The sequence below is a fragment of the Lynx canadensis genome, chromosome D3 (assembly GCF_007474595.2).
Source record: "Lynx canadensis isolate LIC74 chromosome D3, mLynCan4.pri.v2, whole genome shotgun sequence".
Taxonomy (NCBI): Eukaryota; Metazoa; Chordata; class Mammalia; order Carnivora; family Felidae; genus Lynx; species Lynx canadensis.
The window spans coordinates 4383322-4405006 of record NC_044314.2 but is presented as its reverse complement, the minus strand read 5'-3'; the positions used below and the strand labels follow the sequence as shown (position 1 = coordinate 4405006).

At 44.8% G+C, this 21685-nt stretch overlaps 1 protein-coding gene across 3 annotated transcripts in view; it reads left to right on the top strand.

The window, feature by feature from the left end:
* ZNF407 (zinc finger protein 407) overlaps nt 1–21685 on the top strand; it is a 457064-nt gene that overhangs the window by 10973 nt on the left and 424406 nt on the right. For 2 of the 3 annotated variants that reach the window (XM_030336740.1, XM_030336746.1), the window contains exon 2: nt 16853–21573. In XM_030336740.1, the coding sequence (XP_030192600.1) occupies nt 16896–21573 (4678 nt within the window). In that variant the 5' untranslated portion in view covers nt 16853–16895. Of the gene's footprint in view, nt 1–11497; nt 11715–16852; nt 21574–21685 lie in introns of all 3 variants that reach the window. The other variant, XM_030336741.1, reaches the window with a different exon arrangement.

The window sequence follows — 21685 nt, the reverse complement described above, 5'->3', positions numbered from 1 at the left end:
CACGCGCATGTGCGTACGTGGGGGAGGGGAGGAGTGGAGGAGCCAGAATCCCAAGCAGGCTCCACGTTCAGTGTGGAGTCTGACGAGGGGCTCAGTCCCACAACCCTGGGATCGTGACCGGAGCCGAAGTGAAGAGTCGAATGTGCGACTGATTGAGTCACCCAGGCGCCCCTACTCTTACCATTTTTATTGATTTCTTAGAATTTATGTGATTAAAACGTTAGTAAATGAATATGGTGTGATGCAGTTTTTCTAGTGTTAAGTCATTTGCTACTTCCTCACTGTTTTTGCTATATTTTATCTCACCTGGGCTTGTATTTTAATCTCATCTTGTTTTTTAACTTGGCCTTGTCATAAGAAGCAATGTGTTAATACATGCGGAGTCCTAGGGTGGTCCTGTTTTCTTCCTGTACACATTTGAATAATACATAACTTATTTAAAAATCCTCACTTGTGGTATATGACTTTATTTTACAGTGCCATTAGTGATATTTCTGTCACATTTGGGAAATACTGTTCACGTGAGAAATACGATTTTTTAGTAACTTCGGTGCTACATCCATAAGATTTGAACAGGAGTAAGTGAGGTCACATGGAAACTAGCAGACACACGACGTCTCACGGGGCTTTGGCTGCAGCATTTTCCTATTGAGAAGGTCAGTATTCTGTTTGCTTAAGTCTGCGCCTGTTGCTTGTCACCGAGGGATAAGGAGAACAGTGTGTCTCAACCGTCCGCAAACAGGGTGAGGCATAGTCTTCTAGAGTTAGTGGCCACAGGGCCTGCAGAAAGGAAGGCGAGGTCCCGGAAGACACCGATACTTGGGTGGAGAAGGAACGTGATGGTAACCCCCCAACCCGAGGGCATATGGGGGTAAGAAGCCTTGGAAGGGGCTGAGAAGAAGCACCGTTAGATTACAGATTTAAGTTGTTTCCGGTCTGCGAGGAAAGAAGGGCAGTGGGGACAGGATTCACATCTCCCTCGTCTTCTGGCTGCCCCTCCTCTTGTGTTCACCTGAGCATAGGTAAGGTGCCACCCGCGGGCACCTTTTGTCAGCAGGGGGCGGTGCTTGCTGGAAGGGACGCCTCTGCGTCGTCCTTCGTCCTTCGCAGCTGAGGAGGTGCCCAAGCGCCTCTTCACTCCCCTCTCAGGTGGTTTTAAAGTTCTAGAATTTACTGACGACATTGGACTTTTACATCATTTAACTTTTAGCCTCTTCAATAAGTTTGTCTCCTGGTGTGCAAATTCATACTTTAAGTTTGTTCTGAATATCTGTTTTTTAAGGTTAAAAGGGAGCTTCTTATTTAAAGTGTTCGAGAATTCTGTAGATGAGTCTCTCGCACGGTAGACATTGAGTAAACTGAAACTTAGTCTTTTTGGTTTTCTTTCTGAAGAGTCTAGCTTTGTATATAGTCCTGTTTCCTCTCCTGGCTTCCTTTACCCCTATTTTATTTTTTATTTTTTGAATTCATCAACACCCATATCAGTAGGTGGGATAGATAAAAGCAGGCAAGAAAAATAAAGGAAAGGTGACAGAATTTCAAATGAGTTTCTTTTCATAATTTGTACCACATCAGGTAAAACAAAAGAGATATGTTAAAGTAGTCCAAGAACAATCATTTAAATAAAGTTTGGGGATTATTTAACCTTCCCTCATTTATAGTAAGTAGTTGAGAGTGAGGCGTAAGAGACACAGAGGTTTAGTGAAAGGAGCAACATGGAAGTCAAAGGAGGATTCAGAGGGAGACTTGAAAACGGAAAGGCAGTTTTGCTAGGTGAGAGCTAAGACAAGATCCAGAAAAACGATAGTACCGCATACTGAATCGCTAGAAATCTGCAGAGAGCCTTCAGGGTAAGGAAGGAATCCACAAGTACGTACGATTGCGTGTGGCCCCTGGTCGCAGAGCATCAGACCAGATGCCTCAGTCAGAGCTCAGGTGTCCGAGGACAGAACATGGAAGCGGTGCTGACCAGACAGAAGGACATTAGTCTCGTGACGCGTCTTAGCCACATGTCCTCACCGTGTGCCTCTTCACGTCATGCCTTTGCCGGTGAACTCTCATGTGTGTGCCAGCTTGCATCCGTTTGCTTGGGACACGAGGAAACGTTTTTCTTTTGCAGGGAGCTGGTTGATGCCATTGGAATTTTAAAAGATTGAACACACGTTGACCAGCTTTGCCAGCAGTAGGAAAAATGCCCTCACACCCCTCTGACGTAGGACATTCTGTTTGCGTTGGTGCCTCCCAGGACTTTTTTAAGGCTGCTGTGGGAACAGCCGTGGACAGGAATTGACAGAAAGATGCCAACAAATGGGTTTTTGTTTTTGTTTCTTCCTAATGGCAAAGGAGTTAAAACTTTTTACTACAGAGACACAGCTGCACTGGGAAGGGTTTGGTTTGCAGTTGACCCTCAGATGGAGGTGAAGCTTTTTGGATTCCTGGGAGTCTTTATGGGAACTGCTTTATGGGAACTTTAGTAAGGGTTTTTTTCCAGTCTAAGAAAGTGATCTTTGTCATTTTTAAGGAGCTTTATAATCTTTTGACCCCCTGACAGTTACTGGAGATGGGGCAAGGTCTTTGTAAGCCATATGTATGAAACCAGCTCAGCTTTTTGTTTTTTCTTTTCTTTTCTTCTTTACTTTTTATTTGGAGGTAATTTGGAGAGTGTGTTCACTCTCTCTTCACACACACATACGCACGCACACACACACACACACACACACACACACACACACACACCCCTTACTTTTTCCTGGACCTTTTAAGAGTAAATTAAGTATGTCATGACCCTTTACCCATAAATCCTTCAGTGTATATCTTCTAGAAATAAGGATATTCCCTTGTATAATTATAGTATTTAGTTTTATAAATTTACATTGGTACTTATATCAGGGTTCTCCAGAGAAACAGAACCAATGGCATATTAAGTATACATACATAAAATACGAGATTTGTTATAGGAACTGGCATGAGGGGACTCTTGGCCTTGTGGAGACCTCTTCTCGCGAAGAATACTTGTCAGAATTTAGGGACTCCACATCCCCAGCTTTATCAGGGTCTTCCTGCATGTCCCCATCCCAACTTACAGGGCCTTGGTCCTTCCCAGTTGGTGTCCATAGAGTAACAGTGCACCCCCTTGAGGCTGGGCATTCGGCTTGCTTTCTGATCTAGCCAGTCACAGAACCACAGTAGGCATTTGATAAGCAGCACTGTCAGCCCTGCAGCTCTAGATCAGGCTTTCCTCCAGGGCGCACTTGGAAGCTTTAGGTCATTTATGCTCTGCTTGAGCTGGGAATTTGACTCCCTGAGCTCATCATCTCTTTCATCACCTTGTCCAGCAGCATTAGAGCCAACCAACCAATCATTCTATTCCTTAGTTTTCCAGAATGTTAGTAAGTATCATATACAGAGTCACTTAGCTCTTGGGTTCACATAAATGGTTGATTACGAGTATCCAATGTAGATTTTTTTTTTTTTAATTTTTTTTTTTTCAACGTTTATTTATTTGTGGGACAGAGAGAGACACAGCATGAACGGGGGAGGGGCAGAGAGAGAGGGAGACACAGAATCCGAAACAGGCTCCAGGCTCTGAGCCATCAGCCCAGAGCCCGACGCGGGGCTCGAACTCACGGACCGCGAGATCGTGACCTGGCTGAAGTCGGACGCTTAACCGACTGCGCCACCCAGGCGCCCCTCCAATGTAGATATTTTGTGTACCTGTAATCAGTTCTTATCTTGGACCAAATATAAGTGTTATCTTTATACTGAAAACCGTCATTCCTGTCTTTCTTTTTAAATTTGTTTTTTTTCCAACGTTTATTTATTTTTTTTTTTTTTGGGACAGAGAGAGACAGAGCATGAATGGGGGAGGGGCAGAGAGAGAGGGAGACACAGAATCGGAAACAGGCTCCAGGCTCTGAGCCATCAGCCCAGAGCCTGACGCGGGGCTCGAACTCACGGACCGCGAGATCGTGACCTGGCTGAAGTTGGACGCTTAACCGACTGTGCCACCCAGGCGCCCCTCCTGTCTTTCAGTCTAATCAGATTAGAGAGCCAATTCTAGAAATCCCAGAACCAAGTCAGAAAACTTCTCCTTAATATTCTCCTCTAGAACCACTCTGTACAAAGCTCTGTGTCAGGATTCTTCAGAGAAATAGAAGAGGGTGCACGCATTCGTATATGTACATATACGTACATACACATAAATGTAGTACATGTATACATGAGCAGCTTTATTATAGGGGTTTAAGGGTTGGCTCATAGGACTACAGTGGCCAAGAATCCCACCTTCTGCTTTCTGCAGGCTGGAGAAACAGAAAAGCTGGTGGTTTAATTGAGTCTGATTTTGAAAGCTCAAGACCCAGGACTGTGAAGGCAGGAGAGGATGGGTCCCAGCTCAAGCAAAAAACCAAAAAACAACAAACTTGCCCTTCCTCTGTCTTTTTATTGTACGTAGGCATTCAGCACATTTGGCAGATTGGGTGATGCCCACCTACATTGGTGAGGGTGATATTTGTCAGTCTGTTGATTCAAATGCTTATCCCTTCCGGAGACACCCTCACAGACGCACCCAGATACAACATTTTACCTGCAATCTGGTCATCCCTTAACCCAGTTAACACATACAGTTAATCATCACAGTCCTTGTTGTCAGTTGACCTAAAATGTCCTAATAGCATTTTCCTGCCATCACAGGATCCAGTCTGAGAACAGGTATTGGATTTAGTTGTCTTGTCTCCTTTGCCTCCTTTAATCTGGAATGTTTCCATAGTCTTTGTTTGTCTTTTATGACATTGACATTGGTGAAGAATGTAGTCCTCCCCACTTTTTTTTTTCTTTCTAAAGTAAAATATTCCTCACTTTGTATTTGTCTGTTTCCTCTTGATTAACTGGAGGTTTTGTGTTCTCAGCTGCAGTGATGCGGGGGTGGGGAGGGTGGGTGTCCTGTCCTGTCCTTCTCAGCGTGTTCTGTCTGGAGGTATACCATGTCTGTCTGCCCTGCATTGAGGATCTTAATTCTTATCACCCCGCCCCCCTGCCCCAAGCAAGGTGTTGTCCATTTATCTACTGGACGATTACTGAGTTTTTTTTTTTTTTTCTTCCTTTGCAACTGATAAACAGTTTGTGGGGAGATGCTTTAACACCAAACATTCTTAACATCAAAATTATGCCTCCTAGAGTTAGTATCCAATGATGATTCTTGCCTGATGTAATCTTTGCCAGTATGATTTTCTGTCTCCTTCGCTCCCTCCATATTTACCTGTAGGCCCTCAGCATCCTACTATGTACAGAGCCAACTTTTTGGCCCATTGGTTCATCCATGTGTCTGTCTGTTTCCCAGTTATCCATATGGACTTATCCATTCGTATCTTTAATGGTACTTCATTATTTTGGTGCTCAAGTTGTCCCAGATTTGGCCAGTAGGAGCTGCTTCCAGCTGCAGTGATGGGGGGTGGGGGTGGGTATCGTCACATCCTTTTTAAAAAAACTTTTCTCCTTTTTTGACATAATAAATAAAATGCTCCAAGCTCATCTTGTACAGCTACCTTGCCCCAGCCCTAGAATCTGCCATTTCTTGAGACCAGGTTCCTTTTAGTGGAGGTGGTGTTAGAGGTCGAGACCTAGGTGCTGTCAATGTTTTGTTTCTGGCCTCCCTTCGTTCTTGAGTGTCACTATGAGGTCCCTGAGCAATAGGGAAGTTTCTTTTATCTGTCTATCTGTCTGTCTGTCTGTCTATCTATCTATCTATCTATCTATGGGAGAAGAAGCGGGGGCATGCATGTGCACAAGGGAGGGGCAGAGGGAGAGGGAGAGAGCGAATCTTAAGCAGCCTCCACGTTCAGCACTGAGCCTAGATCACCACCCTGGGATGATAATCTAAGCTGAAATCAAGAGTCGAACGCTCAACCAACTAAGCCATCCAGGTTGCCCCCCCAGGTAAATTTCTTGGTGTCCCTGAGTGTTTCACCAAACGTCTCTAACTATTACAATAAGCCGCCCATAAATTTCCTTTCATTTATTTTGATTCTGAGTTTAGTCCAAGAACCACAGTCATAAATACATTTCTATCTTAGGACTTCTTTTCTCGAGAGTGGCTGTCAATTTCTATTACTTCAACCATACGTAGAGATTTTTTTTAAACTTCTCTGTCAGTCTCCCCCCCCACCCCCCAAAGGTAATATATTTTAGAAAGTATAGAAAGATGCCAGGAAGAGGAAAAAAAGTTACCTATAATTTTGCCACCTAGAGGAAGAAAACTGTTCACTCTGGTATATAAATGAACTCGGTTAGAACTACATCCATTTAGAAAATTTAATGCTGAAGGTTTTTCTCCTTTCTAAATATACTTTCTTAGCACTCACGTCTTTTATACCTAATAATTTATATTCCAAATGTCTTGAGGCTTGATAGTTTTATATCGTGTGTGAGCTTATTGACATTTGGAATTACAGTGTTTTCCAGATTTCTTCCAAAATTAATAGTTTCAGTCTTTTTTCCCTGCAGTTCTTTGATGAGCCATTGTATCCCAGCTCTTCTCAGTGGACCTGATGAAGCTGTCTAAGCACAAACTCTGTGGAATGTGTCTCTAGATGTTTTTTGTTATATTCCCCCAAGATTTGCATTTTGGAAATCCCCTCTTTCTTCCTGTGTTTCTGCTGGAATTAAAAAAAAAAAAATCCATTCCTAAGAGTGTGTTTTCTGTTGTTGGGGTTGAGTAGCTCCTTGCTGTCACCCAGGGGCTTCTTGTTGGATTTAGGACTCTTAGACCTTCCCCCACCTTCTGAAGGCGGACTCTGAGGCTTGGGAAAGCTCCGTGGCTGCCCCGAGTCCCACACCTGTCGTTGGAGCCTTTGGGATGCGCACAAAGGCTTCGTCCCTTGAACTTTAATGTTCTTGTCCACTGATGTTTAAAACGTTCAGTGCAAATGGATTATGTGTTTCTTTTTATTCTCCTCTTTCCTCAGCTTTCACGTGCCATGTGCTTCATTCTCCTGCCTTTTGAAAAAGATAAAAGGCAAATTTAGGGAAAGTATACTAACTTTTATCATGGAATGCTTTTTTTACGGCTGCATTATAAATTCTGGAAAATAAAGCGTCTAATGGAGACACTTAATGAGAAAGTATAGGGGTTCATCACGTGTACTTCCCTCTCCTTTTTTTTTTTAGTGAATAGACCGTTTAAACTAAATTAAGTAAAGGACATAAATTCTGTTGTTTCAGTTTTAATATTTCATGACTGATTTTATAGATGAAATTATATTTTACAATAAATAGGAAGAAGAATTTATACAGCCTGTTCTATTTGATGTGAAACAGCAAATCCCATTTCTCTGTAGTTGTAAAGAAAATTCATTATAATGTCTTTAGTTGTAAGAGATGGTTTCATTGTGATTAGTTACATTGATAATAAAACAACCTTTTCAAATGGCATAAGATACCGATGGTCCTATGTGTCTGCTTTTAATGGCATTGAACTTTTTCATACTCTGTGCATGGAGTCTTCATTCCATTCTTTTATCCTGTTTTCCTGTTCCAATAAGAATTTTATTTCTTTAAAATAAATTTTAAAAAATTAGATGGAAATTCTAACAAGCATTGATTTTTAAAAATGCTTTCTGAAAGATATATTAAATTTTAACTTTTTGTGTAAAATATTTCCGACTACAAAAAGATGCATTTGTCAGAGGTGGTTGATATAAGATCGTCATAAAATTAACTTTATTACTAGATCAATTTAACGTATTTGGAAAATCGTACTTGAAGTGTAGGAAGATTAAAAAAAATAGCCAGGTAAGAAGGCTGAGCTACTTTAATAGTTTATTTTTGTCCCATGATTTGTTGTTTTATATCACTTAAAAGTGATGTAAATGCATTAAATGTATAAATGTATTAAAATACGTTTTCATAAATAGTGTTGGAAAGGTGGGAATCTTTGGTAATGAAAGGGATGATGGTCTTTTTTTTCTGTTGTGCTCACTGTGTTTGATCTCTATCAGTATGGGTTTTTAGTGATTGTTTTAGCTCTAACTTAAGCAGTAAGCAAATACTCTAATTTGTAACTCAGGCAAAATTGAATTGGGTATTTGAAATAGAACATGGGTATCCCCTGCAAAGTTCTGTTCTGACTTGAGTGAGATTTTTTTTTTTTTCCATCCGATAGTTTTACTTCACTCCTGCCATTTGGTCTGGGGATCACATGGCTCCAGTCTGCCTGGCTTCAGTGTGTCCTTACACTCTGGCAGGGGACAGTTCTTTCTGGGATCACGCTAAACGTGGTATGTGAGATGCTTTGGAGATGGAACTTAATCAGGTACGAGCCCTGTGGCCAGAGGCCCCCAGGTCTCCTGAGCTTGGGTATGTCCTGCCAGGGAAGGAGGTAGTCACGTGGCCTGTGGCTCTCTGGGTGTTCACCTCGGGGGCTGCCTCATCAGGCTCGGGGACTCTTGGCAGTGTTGGCTGCTAGCGTTTTCGAGCCCAGCTGGGAAGCGACGCATGGCTACTGCTGGTTCTGGTGTGGTTGCTAGCTAAAGATGGATGATGTCTTCATCCAAAATGAGCAGGATTTTCAGGAACCATTAAGACATTTCTTTTACTCCATACAAATCTAAATTTAAAACTCTACCTCATCTCTTTATTAGCACTCAATAACTCTTGGTTCTCTTGTATCCGTGTTGCATTGTGAGCTGTATCAGATCTGCTTTTGGTAGCGGAAGAGGCATGCGTGTATTTGTCAGCCGTGTAAACTTCTGAAATCTTCTCAAACAGTATACTTCCGTGAACGTGTACTGATTTCCTCCTGTGTTCCTTAATCTTACTGTGCTAGCACAGAAGATTCTTATTAAAGGTTGGAGCACATAGGAAAGGAAATATATAGAGAATATACAGGAAGGAGGCTGAAATTGAGCCCTGGCTATTGTCGAGGTGGGCAGGAGAGGGCAGGGCATTCTGTTAGTTCTCTATTGCTATGTAACAAATTCTGTCAGAACTCAGTGGCTTTAAAGCAGCGAGCATCTGTTACTCACGGTTTCTGTGGGTCTGGAAGGTTCTGGCCCTGGGTTTCTCTAGCAGTCAGGCTTTTGTAGGGGCTGCGGTCCTCTGCAGTGTGGCCTGGGGCCGGAGGAGCTGCTCCCCAGCCGGCAGGAAGGAGCCCCCTGTTCCTGTCTGGCACTGGGCACAGGGGTGCCGGAGAGGGGCGCGCAGAAAGCTTCTGCCTTCTGTGATCTGGTCTCCGCGGTCGGACACTCTCTCTTCCACTATTTTTTGGCCGATGTGAGCAGGTCAGCGAGGCCAGCCCACGCTGAGGGGAGAGAATTAGGTTTCATCCTTTGAAGGGAGCGTCAGGGTGTGTGGACTCTTTGTAAACCACTGCGGGCATCTTCGGGGGTGGGGAAATGGGCACGCTTACAGACTTACTTCTTAGGAACGCGCTGCAGCCTGTTCTCTGGCCAGTGAGGACACGGGCTTTCCTGGACCGAGGTGTTCATGCACTGGTCCAGTTGTGAATAAACCACGACTTGTGTCCACATCCATCCCTCGTGGTGAGGTGCCTCAGGTGTTCTCTTCGTGAATGGTTTTTAGGCTGTTAAATTATACTCTGTTGTCAAGGAAGAATTCATTCAACTTACAAGCATTTTCACAGAAAAGTGACTTTTTTCTTTGTAGGATCCGATACTTTGTCTTGTGGTCTCTGTTACAGATTGCAGCTCCACATAGGGCTTGGTGATACCTGGTTCAGTTAGGTAATATATAATGGTAAGACTGCTCTTTTCAGTAAAAAGTCCAGTCGGAAGTAGTAGCCGGAAGAGATCGGAGTAGTCCGCTGGCTTCCATTTATTCCTGTCACACTCAGCTCCTAATAGGCTTGTAGGAAGTCTCACCTGCCTTACCCTGTCCTTTTGGGAGGAGGCAGTCCCTACAGTAGGATCTTAATGACTTCTGCAGCTCATCCTTCTTTGAACTCCCCAAAGGGAAAGGTCAGAAGACCGTTGGGAGTTTTTGTACGTGCATGTGTGTGCGCACCTGCCGTGCTGCACACACGTGTCCCCCGCTGTGACTTTTCTGTTGGCCTGGTGCCAACACCTGCTGGCTCCACACCGTTCGTACCACTAATGGGGCGAGAGCAGGAGGGGTGAAGGGTGAGATGCCGTGGGGTGGGGGCAGGGAGAGCTGGCTTCTAGTGTCCTAGCGGTGAGCGCGTGTCTGTGAGCTCGTGTGTAAGAGTGTGAGCATGCACGAGCCTGGCTCAAGCTCGCTTAACGCGTCATGATCAGAAAAGAAAAGGGACGAAGAAAGAAATGCAGAAGAGATCGGGTTGAGTGAAGAGTATAGCCCAAGGCGGGCAGAGGAAGCAGGAAAGATGGTCCAATAACTTCGGTTTCTCCAGTAGTTCCTGAAGTGCTTTCTTTAAAATGTGAAAGAAACTTCCTGTGAGCACTGGCCACCAGGTGTCATCAGAAGGCTGCTGTTGATTTGTTTTATTTTGTTCTTAAAAGGACTGTTTTGATTTCTCTCTTGTAACTTTTAAAAGAATTTTCAACCGTAGCAGGGAGTCTTTCGGTTAGAGCAGGAACGTTCTTTCATGACAGATTCTCGGTGAGTGAAATTGAAGATGATAAAGTTACATGCAGCTTGCTTTCCTTCCTTCCTTCCTAACATCCATCCTTCCTCCCTTCCTCCCTTCCTCCCTTCCTTCCTTCCTGTCAAGGAACTAGTTGAGAATCTGGATGAATAGATACTATAAATGGAATTGCCTGTTTGAAAATCTTTGTGGGACAGTGAGGATATGTGTTGAATGATAATTGATGGATTTGTATAGGATACATATATGTATATTTTTTAATGTTTATTTATTTTTGAGAGATAGAATGTGAGCGGGGGAGGGGCAGAGAGAGAGAGAAAGACACAGAATCTCAAGAGGCTCCAGGCTCTGAGCTGTCAGCACAGAGCCCGACGCGGGGCTCGAACTCACGAGCCGTGAGATCATGACCTGAGCCGAAGTCGGATGCTTAACCGACTGAGCCACCCAGGCGCCCCAAGGATACATATGCTTTAAGAAGATTTGGTTAAATAATATATCTCATTCCTTTAGTGTAAACACCTACCAAGACTTCTGAATCTTGAACCCTTACCCTGGGAGGATAACTGAGACTCATTTTCTTTCTGCAGACAAGTATCAGATCTTTCAGAAGAAACCAAGGTTAGGCCTTACTTGTCCTGAGGGTTGGCAGTGAGTCCCCTAGCCACTCTGTTCCTTTGCTTTGTTTCTGAGAGAATTAAAGATGCTTTCTGGTTGGCTTTCAATGAATGTTTGTGGAGTGAATGAGTGAAATTTGCCTCCAGAAAAATGAGCTCTTAAACTGTTCCAGTTGGGTGAGGTTTGAATTCTCTTCCCCATCTCCATTGGCGATTTGGTACTTGTTCTAATAATCTTTCTGATGAAGGCTTTTCTTTTTCATTTATATTAGCATAAACTTTCTCATTTCTGTTTAATCCCCTCTAGATCACTTGAAGATATTTATTAAATCATCTTGCCCTGACGTCATCCTGGTTATGGGCTGTTGGAATGCACGCTGCCTATATAATTTCTCTACCTGTGATGCGTCCTGCATTCTGTAAAAGTGATCATCCGGAAGGAGTGTTGTGTTCCAGTGACTTCCCGTCGACACCACTGAATACGTTCCAACTCTCAGTTCAGAGCCTTGTGTGACGTGCTCTTGGTGGGTCCTCTGCTTTTCTTTCCTGCCGCTGTGTAGGCAAGAGCCAGCGGCGTGGCTGTCCGGGCTGCTGACGGTCGTGCGCGCTTGCGTCTCGGGTGTGGAGTGGCTTTGCCGAATCTCGCTCTTCCACTTGAGTGTTTCACCCTTCCTGCCTGCTCTGTCAGAAAAAGAAAACAGCAGTTTTAGCAGGTTTAGCTCAAGTGATATTTCTGCTCTTCTGGCCAAATGTTCTGCTTGGCACAGGATTCCCTTGCTCATTTATACAGCTCTCGGTCTTAGTTCCTGTCGCCTGTGTTCATACGTGGTCTCGTGTTCGAGTTCCTGGGTGTGTGTGTCACGTGGCTCCTAACAGAACACGAGCCTGGCGAGGGCAGAGATCGCGTTTGGAGCTCGGTAGTTCCTGTCCTGTGGTAGGCACTCAGTATGTATTTGTTGAGCGTTTGATGTTCTTTCTCGGTGCAATGAGATGTTGCATTATTTAATTGGGGAATAGCAAGTATAAAAATATTTTCTCCTTTTGTTTTAGAGTTTTTGGAGCCCTTATATAGGAGATAATAAAGGGTCTCAATACTGTGCTTCTGCATATCAGTGCAGGTGTCACTCTTGTGTCTTCAAAAATGTGTTAGTCAGGTGCCATCATTAGAACATTCCTTCTGATTAGATGTACGTGTGTGAGTCCTCCCCAAGTTCGTGTTTCTTGAATGCATATGCTTCTGGAGAAGAAACTCCTCTGGTGTCCATAGTGAAGGCGGCAGTGGTGCACCAGAGTGGTGTTGGAAGAGGAGGAGATGGTTGGACTCAACATTGAAAGGAAGGGAATTCATACCACTTTAGACAAACCATTAAAACCCGTTAAACATAAAGTATGTAATGGACGTTTTCAAACACATGCATATACAGACATATACAAAAGTTGATGGAGTGGTGTATTGAATTTCCACGTCACTGTCATCTAGCCTTCATTATTATCCGCACATGGCCTCCCTGTGCCCCCCTCCTGGACTATTTTAAAGTGTCTCTCACACTTTTTTCATTTTATCTCTAAATACTTAGAAAAGAGACATTTCTTATATCACAATGAGGTATTTGTTTATTCTAGTACCTCATATGTGCTTGGAATTGTTCTAGGCTCTTGGGATATAAGGGTGGAAAACATAAACCATGCCCTTATTTTCTATCATGGGGAGACAGAAAATAACCAGAACAGGAAAAAAATGCATGTCATCAAAATTTAAAACTTTTGCTTCTCAAAAAACATTAATAAAATGAAAGGGGAGAAAATATTTGTGAGACATATATCTGACAGATGATTTATCTTCAGAACACATAAGTAACCCCTCAGCTCAGTAGAAAATAGACAATCTACGTAAGAAACGGGCAGAAGGCTAATGAACATTTCACAAAGCACGTAGCAAGGTATTCAGCACCATGACTAGTCATCAGGGAAATGCGGATTAAAACCATACACACCTACTAGAATGACTTAGATTTAAAAGACTGACAGCATCAAATATCAGTGAGAATGTGTGGATCAGTCAAAACTCTTGACATTGGTGGCTGTCCAAAACAGTGCAGCCACTCTGAAGGTCCATCAGATGGTTTCTCACAAAGTTGGCATGCACGTTGGTCCCCGTGGTGCAGCCTTGCTATGCCAGGTGTTTCCACGAGAGGAATGAAAATGTACGTTCATAAAAAGACTTGCACAAGAATATTCAGAGCAGCTTTATCACCATAGCCGCAGAAGGGGGAAACAGCTCAGGTGTCCCATCAACAGAATCGTGCTGTATCCATACAAGAGGATACTGCTCAGCGCGGAAGTGGATGCATTGTTAATACATGCAGCCAAAACACTGTGTTGAGCAAAAGGCCGACTCTCCTTCCCGCAAAGGCCTGTTGTCTGGTTCCATTTATATGAACATCCGGGACAGGCCAGACTGGTGCATTATGGAATACTGGACAGTGGTTGCCTCAGGGAGGGGGAGTTACCAAGGAGTGAGTGGGAGGGGCAAGGGACAATTTTCTGGAAAGATGGCATGTTGTCTGTGTTGATCGGAGCACCCTTGAGGGACCCCTTGAAGGTCTCTGGGCTTCTCTCTCTGGTGCCTCTGCTCTCTCTGACTCTGCCCTGCAGACTTTAGCTGCCTGTCCACTCTGTGGGAAGACTCCTGGGCCCTGTCTGGGATCCCTGCCTGTGCTGTGGCCTGAGTCCTTTCTCCAGGCAGTAAGCTGGGATTCGGACCCCCCCTTGTTTGTATCTCATCTCTCAGGGATCGCTGTCCCTTGGTTGCTGATGTCCAAAGTCTTATGCTGTTGTTTCAGAGATTCTGTCTGTTTTTTCTTTTTCGGTTGTTTCACGCATGAGAGTAAATCCGGTCCCTGTGATTCTTCTTGACTAGAAAAGGATGTTCTAGAAGAGGGATGTTCAATGTTTCCATTGAAAACAAACAAAAACAAACAAACAAACAAACAAACAAACAAACATCTTACCCTTTACAATTAAGGCAGAGAATTTGTGTTATTCTCTGCTATAATTCCAGTATCTACAACCAACAATACTTGGCATGTAGTGGGCACTAAGTGAAGTTTTTGGAACAGATGCATGATTCATTTCCCCCCTCTGTTTATTCTTTAATTGTGAATGTTGAATGGCAAAGCCAGTGCTTTGTTTACAGGTCCCTTGTCCCTTTCCTAAAAGCTCCCTTGGAACCACTGGTTTCTTGATTCTTTATAAACAATGAGTTCTGTAATGAAACTGGTTTGGGAAATGCATATGTGCTGAGAAATCCTGTGGTAAAGAAACTTTGGTTCAAACCAGAGTTTCCTAAACGTATTTGACCAGGGATATGTTTTTCTTGCCTAAACATCTATTAACCTCTCAATTTATATTTTCTGGATCACATACTGGAGACATGGTAAATACTTTATAGTTGTAATAAAACTATATGTTACTGTGCTGTAATACAATAACAAATACAAGATGTTTTTGTATCTTAGATTATATGTGACAAATTGTGTATTTTTAAGCAGCTTTGTTGAGATATTCACACACCATACATGTTATGCATTTACACTGTAATTTAATGGATTTAAGTATATTCACAGACATGTGCGACCATCACCACAGTACATTTTAGAACATGTTCATCTCCTCAAAAAGAAACCCCGGGTCCTTCAGCAGTCACCCGCTGTGTCCCTCCCCCAGGCCTAAGGAACCACTCATGTGCTTTCTGTACCTGACATGTGCCTATTCTGGACATTTCCTTTCAAAGGAATCCTATGGTATGTGGTCTTTTGTAACTGGCTTCTTACAGTTAGCATTTCCAAGGTTCATGCGAACTGTGGGCATGTCAGTTCTTCATTCCTTCTGGTGGCTGAATATTCCATTGTGTGGATGTGGGTGTACCTCGTTTTATTTTTCCTTAATCTGTTGATAAACACTTGGGTTGTTTCTACCTCCTGGCTATTACGAATAATACTGCCATAGATAGACCTTTGTATGCATGTGTTTGCGATGACCTACGGCTTATTTCTCTTGGGCATGCACCTGGGAGCAGGATTGATGAGCTCTATCGGAACTACTCCGTAACTCCGCGTTTCCTCTTGTGAGGGTCTGCCAGACTGTTTCCAGAGTGACATCCCATTTTACACCCCGCTAACATTGCGGGGGTGTCCTCTCTTTGCATCCTTACCAACACTTGTTATTATCTGATGCTGGGCTTCTAGCTATCCTGATGAGTGTCCAATGGGACTGATTATGATTTTGATTTGCATTTCTCTAATGGCTGTTGATGGAGAATCTGTTTTCCTGTGCTTCTTGGCCATTTGTGTATCTTCTATGGAGAAATGTATATTCTCCTTTGCTCATTAGAGTTTTTTTTCAGTTATTGAGTTGTTTAAGAGTTTTCTCTGTATTCTGGATTAAGTCCTGTGTCAGACCATTGATTTGGAGTATGTTTTATCTATTTTATGGGTTATCTTTTCCCTTTCTTGAGGGTGGCTTTTAAAGCATATAGTCATTTGAAGTTTTTAATTTTGATAAAGCCCAATTTAGCTACTTTTTCTTCTGTTGTTCATGCTTTTGATGTGTGTGTGTGTGTGTGTGTGTGTGTGTATTTATTTATTCATTCCCCATTTTTAGCAGAGTCAAAGCAACAGCCTTCATTTGGTTTGTCATTGTTATGAAAAAAGTAGTTAAAATAGTTAAAAATAGTTATCATTAGCTTTGAGGCCATAATATGTGATGGTTTTTTAGTCACATCAAATCAAATAGCATTTGGCTGAAAATTCCAATCCTGGTGTAAAGTAAATGGAAAATGATATGTTTTAATTGAATTAAATAGCATAATGAAAAATAAAATCAATATTATTGATTTTAAAGCATTTTATTCAGTGAAATTCTTTTCTCCCCCCAAAGTTTGCTTCATTAATCCTGCTCCCCTGCCGACATTCCGTTTGCCATTAACCTTCAGAAGGTACAGCAGGCCTGTTGGGTGAGGAAACTGGTGACGGACAGTGGGGACAGGAGTGGCTTTTCATTGGCAGCGGGTTTGAGCTGGAACATTGACGGCGAGAAGAATGTGCATGTTGTTAATTAGCATATGTTTAGAGAGTCAAGGTTAGGCTCTTTGCTGTAGGGGGGAAGGAGGAAGCAGTTGTTCTTAAATTCTGTTCCTTTTACCCTGGGGCTTGGGCTTCTGTTGGGAGGCTACGGAGGGGAAGGCCCGACTTCCTGGCTTGCCTCGCAGCAGTTTGGTCTAATGTGTTTCACCGATGGGGGTGGGGGGGGGCGGGTTCACAGGAGAGAAATTTGACAAGAGGGCTTCTCTGTTTACAAACAAGTAAACCGAAACATACCGGTCCAGAGAATTCAGCACGGGAGTGTGTTTGCAAGCTGGGTGAGAACACTTTCAGTCGGAGATGACGCGGCATCGCTTCCTGCGTCAACCTTGTCCCCGAGTCTGACTTCACAGTCTTCGTAAGGATCACACGTGGGATCAAGTTCATCTCAACGGAAAGGAAATCTTGATGCTGTGGTACCTTTTCCGTTCAGTGTGTCCCTTCATGTTGCCGGTGGCCTGACTAACGTGTGCGTGTTCTTTCCGCTCCGAGGTGTAACGCCGCGTTTGCTCTCTCCGCAGGTTACGAGTGCCCAGTGAGCCGCCCTGACGCAGGACCTTCTTAATGATGGATACTGAGAAGAAGCCAGAGAACGATGAGGATGAAAATGCAAACAAAGAAGCAGGAGACTCGAGAGATGTCTCATCTCATGATGTAGATTGTGGGCCCGTAGTTGATGCGGTAGCAAATTCCTCTGAAAACTCCACAAGCAAGAGAGGTTTTTCAGAATCCTCAAACCTCGGCAGCGTCACCGTGGGGCAAGATGGAAATAAACATGCTTCCAAACGAATGAAGTTATCGGCCGAGGCAGAGCACCTAAAGCGTGAAGAGCGGGGCGCTCGCGGGCTGGAAGCTTCTGAGAGCACGGTCCCCGAAGGGCACATCCCGTTGGGTGAGGCAGTGAAGGAGACCCTCCTGAATGAACGCCCCGATGGAGGCACGAGTCTCCCCAGTGCCTTCTCCTCGCCTCCCAGTTTGAGCACCACTGATGCTGTTTCTCCGAAAACAGACACCGAAGGAAAGTCTGCTAGGGAAATGGTTTCCCTTGACCCGGGAAGAGAATCTCCTTTGCCCCCGAAAGAGATGAGTGTCGGTTGTACTGTTGGAAACGTAGATACGGTCTTCAAGTGCGACGTATGTGGTCATCTGTTTTCCTCCTGCACTGACTTGGAAAAGCATGCTGAGTGTCACCTGCAGCCACCTGGGGAACACGCCTGCTGCCACTGCAGCCACAAAGCAGAGAGCAGCGCGGCGTTGCACGCGCACGTCCGGCAGACCCACGGGCCGCAGCGGGTCTTTTCTTGCGATCTCTGCGGCTTTCAGTGCGTGGAAGAAAACCTGTTGAATGCACATTATCTTGGCAAAACACACCTCCGGCGTCAGAATCTTGCTGCTCGTGGAGGATTTGTACAGATCTTAACAAAACAGCCCTTTCCCAAGAAACCTTGTTCCATGGGAACAAAAAGTGTTCGCGTGAAACCGAGAGCTTCTAAGCCAGTAGCAAAGGCTAGTGATTCAAAAGGATTACGAGACGTTGGAAGCAAATTTAAAGATTTCAGAGGGGGCCTTTCTCAGCAAAGCGGAAGTAGCAGTGAGCTGCTTGTCGAAATGACGCCGTCCAGGGATCCTTCGTCAGAAACAGTAGAGATCGTTGAAGAAAATGTAACTTCTCTCGGCATAGCTCGAAATCCTGAAAACCAAAATAAAACTAAAAAGTTAGCTCTGGTCAGCTCAGAGGGTCTCTTAGATAAGGTGGAATCTTCCAGAAGTAGCCTACAGGCAGCGCACAGTATCAGCGCAGGCTCGAGACCAAGACCTGAGCGAAACGTCCTCACGTTGGGCGGTAGCTTCCGTCGACGAAGCGGCACTTTTACTTTAAAGGGCCAGGCCAAGAAAAGGTTTAATCTTTTAGGAATTAGTAAACGAGCAACTACTGATGCGCAGAGGGTGTTTATGAAACACTTGAGAACCCAGGTGAGAACAGGTGACGCAGAGTCTGCATCCAGACACGCAGAAGCGAGTGGCGGTGTCCACAGTCTGTGTGTGACTTCCCCAGAAACACGGGACCTGAAGCAGGACAGAAGAAGCTCCCACCTCGCGTGCTCCCTGGACTCTCCTGCCGCGAGGCCAGCTGCCGCCCAGCAGACGTGTCCTTGTACGGACTGTGCTCAAGTAGCTACAGAAAGGACGGAGCTGGAGACCCGTGGGGAGGGGTGCCCCACCGGAGACGTGAAGCTTCGCTTCGAGGAGTGTGACTTTTCCAGCCCGTCGAGGAGGGACTCGGACAAGCATTTGTACGACACCCAGCACCAGCACACCGCCAGTGTCCTCCGTTGTCAGCGCTGTTCGTTTAGTTCCGAGAACGAACCAGGTCTTACAGACCACATGAAGGAAAAGCACAATATGTGTTTTGTCTGTACTCCTTGTAGTCTGTTCTTCTTGTCTGAGAAGGACCTGGAGGAGCACAGAACAACTGAGAAGCACGTTCCTTTATTGGTTCAGCCAGAGGCTTCTCAGCCGCGTAACAGTGATTTGGTGTTACAGTCTTTACCCTTAAGTACTTTAGAATCAGAAAATACAAGAGATGCTCTGAGTGAGCCCGGTAAAGCAGCTCAGGAAGAGCCCGTTAAGTCCAGGGTGAGCCATGGACATGAAGTCAGGCATTCCAGTAAGCCTCAGTTTCAGTGTAAGAAGTGTTTTTATAAAACAAGGTCTTCCACTGTCCTCACGAGACACATAAAGCTCCGGCATGGTCAGGACTACCACTTTCTGTGTAAAGCATGTAATCTTTATTCGTTGAGCAAAGAAGGCATGGAGAAGCACATTAAGAGAAGCAAGCATCTTGAAAATGCCAAGAAAAATAACATCGGCTTGAGTTTTGAAGAATGTATTGAAAGGGTGTGTATAGGTGCAAACGATAAAAAGGAAGAGTTTCATGTTTCTGGAAATGGCAGGATAGAAGGCCACGTGGAAGGTGCACAGTTACAGGAGCATGTCTGCCTCGAAAAGAGCGTGCTGACTACCAAGGAACTGTCACAGTCCGGCGGAATGACCAAAGAAGGGGAGGTCACTTTGACTGCCACCCCAAAGAGAGGGAGACCGAAAGGTAACATCTCACGGACATGTTCTCATTGTGGTCTCTTGGCCTCTAGTATCACAAACTTGACTGTTCACATTCGACGAAAGCACAGTCACCAGTACAGTTACTTGTGCAAAGTGTGTAAGTATTACACCGTAACCAAGGGAGACATGGAGCGTCACTGTGCCACTAAGAAGCATAAAGGACGAGTAGAAGTAGAAGCCAGCGGCAAACAAAGTTCAGACATCATTGTCGGCCCTGAAGGGGGTAACCTTGAAGCCTGTAGAAAGAGTGCCACGTCAGCGGTTTCAGGGGAGCACGCTAACAAGTCCGCTGAGTCAGATGCCTCTGTTTCAGAAAAGCCAGGAGCAGAGCGTGGAAATCCAACTGAAGTCGAAGTGGCAGGTGTGTGTCATTCTGTAGATGGGGAAGCTGACAGCCGTCTTCCTGATAAAAAGGAACAGATGTGTCTGGAACCGGAGGGCCCTGTCCAGCAGGGGGACGCTACGGGTGTAAGCGATAATAAGTGTGTACACTGTGAGTTTAGTGCCCACTCTTCTGCTTCTCTAGAGCTGCACGTAAAACGGAAGCATACAAAGGAATTTGCTTTTTATTGCATGGCGTGCGATTACTACGCCGTGACCCGTCGAGAGATGACGAGGCATGCAGCCACAGAGAAACACAAGGTGAAAAGGCAGTCTTACCTGAACTCTTCGGACATGGAAGCAGGTTCTGCAGACGTGCCCAGGAGTATCATCATATCCAACGAGCAGCATCAGCAAAATTCTGAGGAATATCAAGTGATTTCAGACCAGCCGTCTGAAGAAATTCTGAAATCTAGAAGTACCGCTGACTGTTCTGTTTTGGATGAGAATACTCATCTAGGTGTGGCTAAAGCACTCCGTGCTCCCGACTCAGTAGAAATTGAGACTGGAGATGAATCTAACCTCAGTGAAGAGCATTCCTTCTGTGAAACTTTCCAACAGCCCCTTGCCGGGGAAAAAGCTCTGAAACCCGAGGATGTGTCCCTTACTGTTTCCTCTGATTGTGCCTCCCCGAGCAGATTTCAGAGTGAAAATGCAGGAAGCTCAGCCTTGGATTATGAGCCAGTAGAGAGAAGCCACAGCATGCTGAATGACATTGGTGGTGCAGGCACGCGTGGCGAGAGTGATGTGGGACGTGTGGGCGAGAATGCAAGTGAAACCCTGAGCAAACGTGGATGTCCTGGAGGTTTAGGGGGAGGGCATCTGGCCGAAAGCACCGTCCCTGTTGTGATGACAAGGACGGGACAGGAGCCAGACCTGGAGAGCCGTGGTCAGAACGACGTTGGAAGTATGCACAGTTCAGAGGACTTGAAAGATGGTACCCAAGAAGACCCCGTTCTACAGAACAAGGAGATTCTGATGAATTCCCAGCATGAAACTAAAATTATCTTGGAAGAGGATGGTCTGGCTTCCGATAGCACAGTTGAAAGTAACGATGTGTATGAAACTATAATCAGCATTGATGACAAAGGACAGGCCGTGTACAGTTTTGGCCGGTTTGATTCTTCCATAATAAGAATAAAGAGCCCTGAAGATGGTGAGTTGTTGGACCAGTCTGAAGAGGGTCTCATAACCACAGGCGTGAGGATCGGTGAGTTGCCCTTAAAAGACTGTGCCCAAGGTGTGAAAAAGAAGAAGTGTGAAGGTAGTTCCTTTGGTGAATCCACACGAATTCGTTGCGATGATTGTGGCTTCTTAGCAGATGGTTTGAGTGGACTGAATGTGCACATAGCCATGAAGCACCCTACGAAAGAGAAGCACTTTCATTGTTTACTGTGTGGGAAGTCCTTCTATACCGAGAGCAACCTCCACCAGCACTTGGCTAGTGCTGGTCATCTGAGGAACGAGCAGGCCAGTGTGGAGGAGCTTCCGGAGGGAGGGGCCACCTTCAAATGTGTCAAGTGCACGGAGCCCTTTGACTCAGAGCAGAATTTATTTCTCCATATTAAAGGGCAGCACGAAGAGCTGCTGCGGGAGGTGAATAAGTACATAGTGGAAGACACTGAGCAGATCAACCGCGAGAGAGAAGAAAACCAGGGGAACGTCTGCAAGTATTGTGGGAAGATGTGTCGAAGTAGCAATTCGATGGCATTCCTGGCGCACATTCGCACTCACACAGGTACGTACGTGCGAGCAAACCTGTGTTTACCTAGAAAGTGCGAACGCATGATCCAGTTGGCACATTTGGTCCCATCCGAACGTGGAGTCCTCGGGGCGTTTGCCTGTCGACC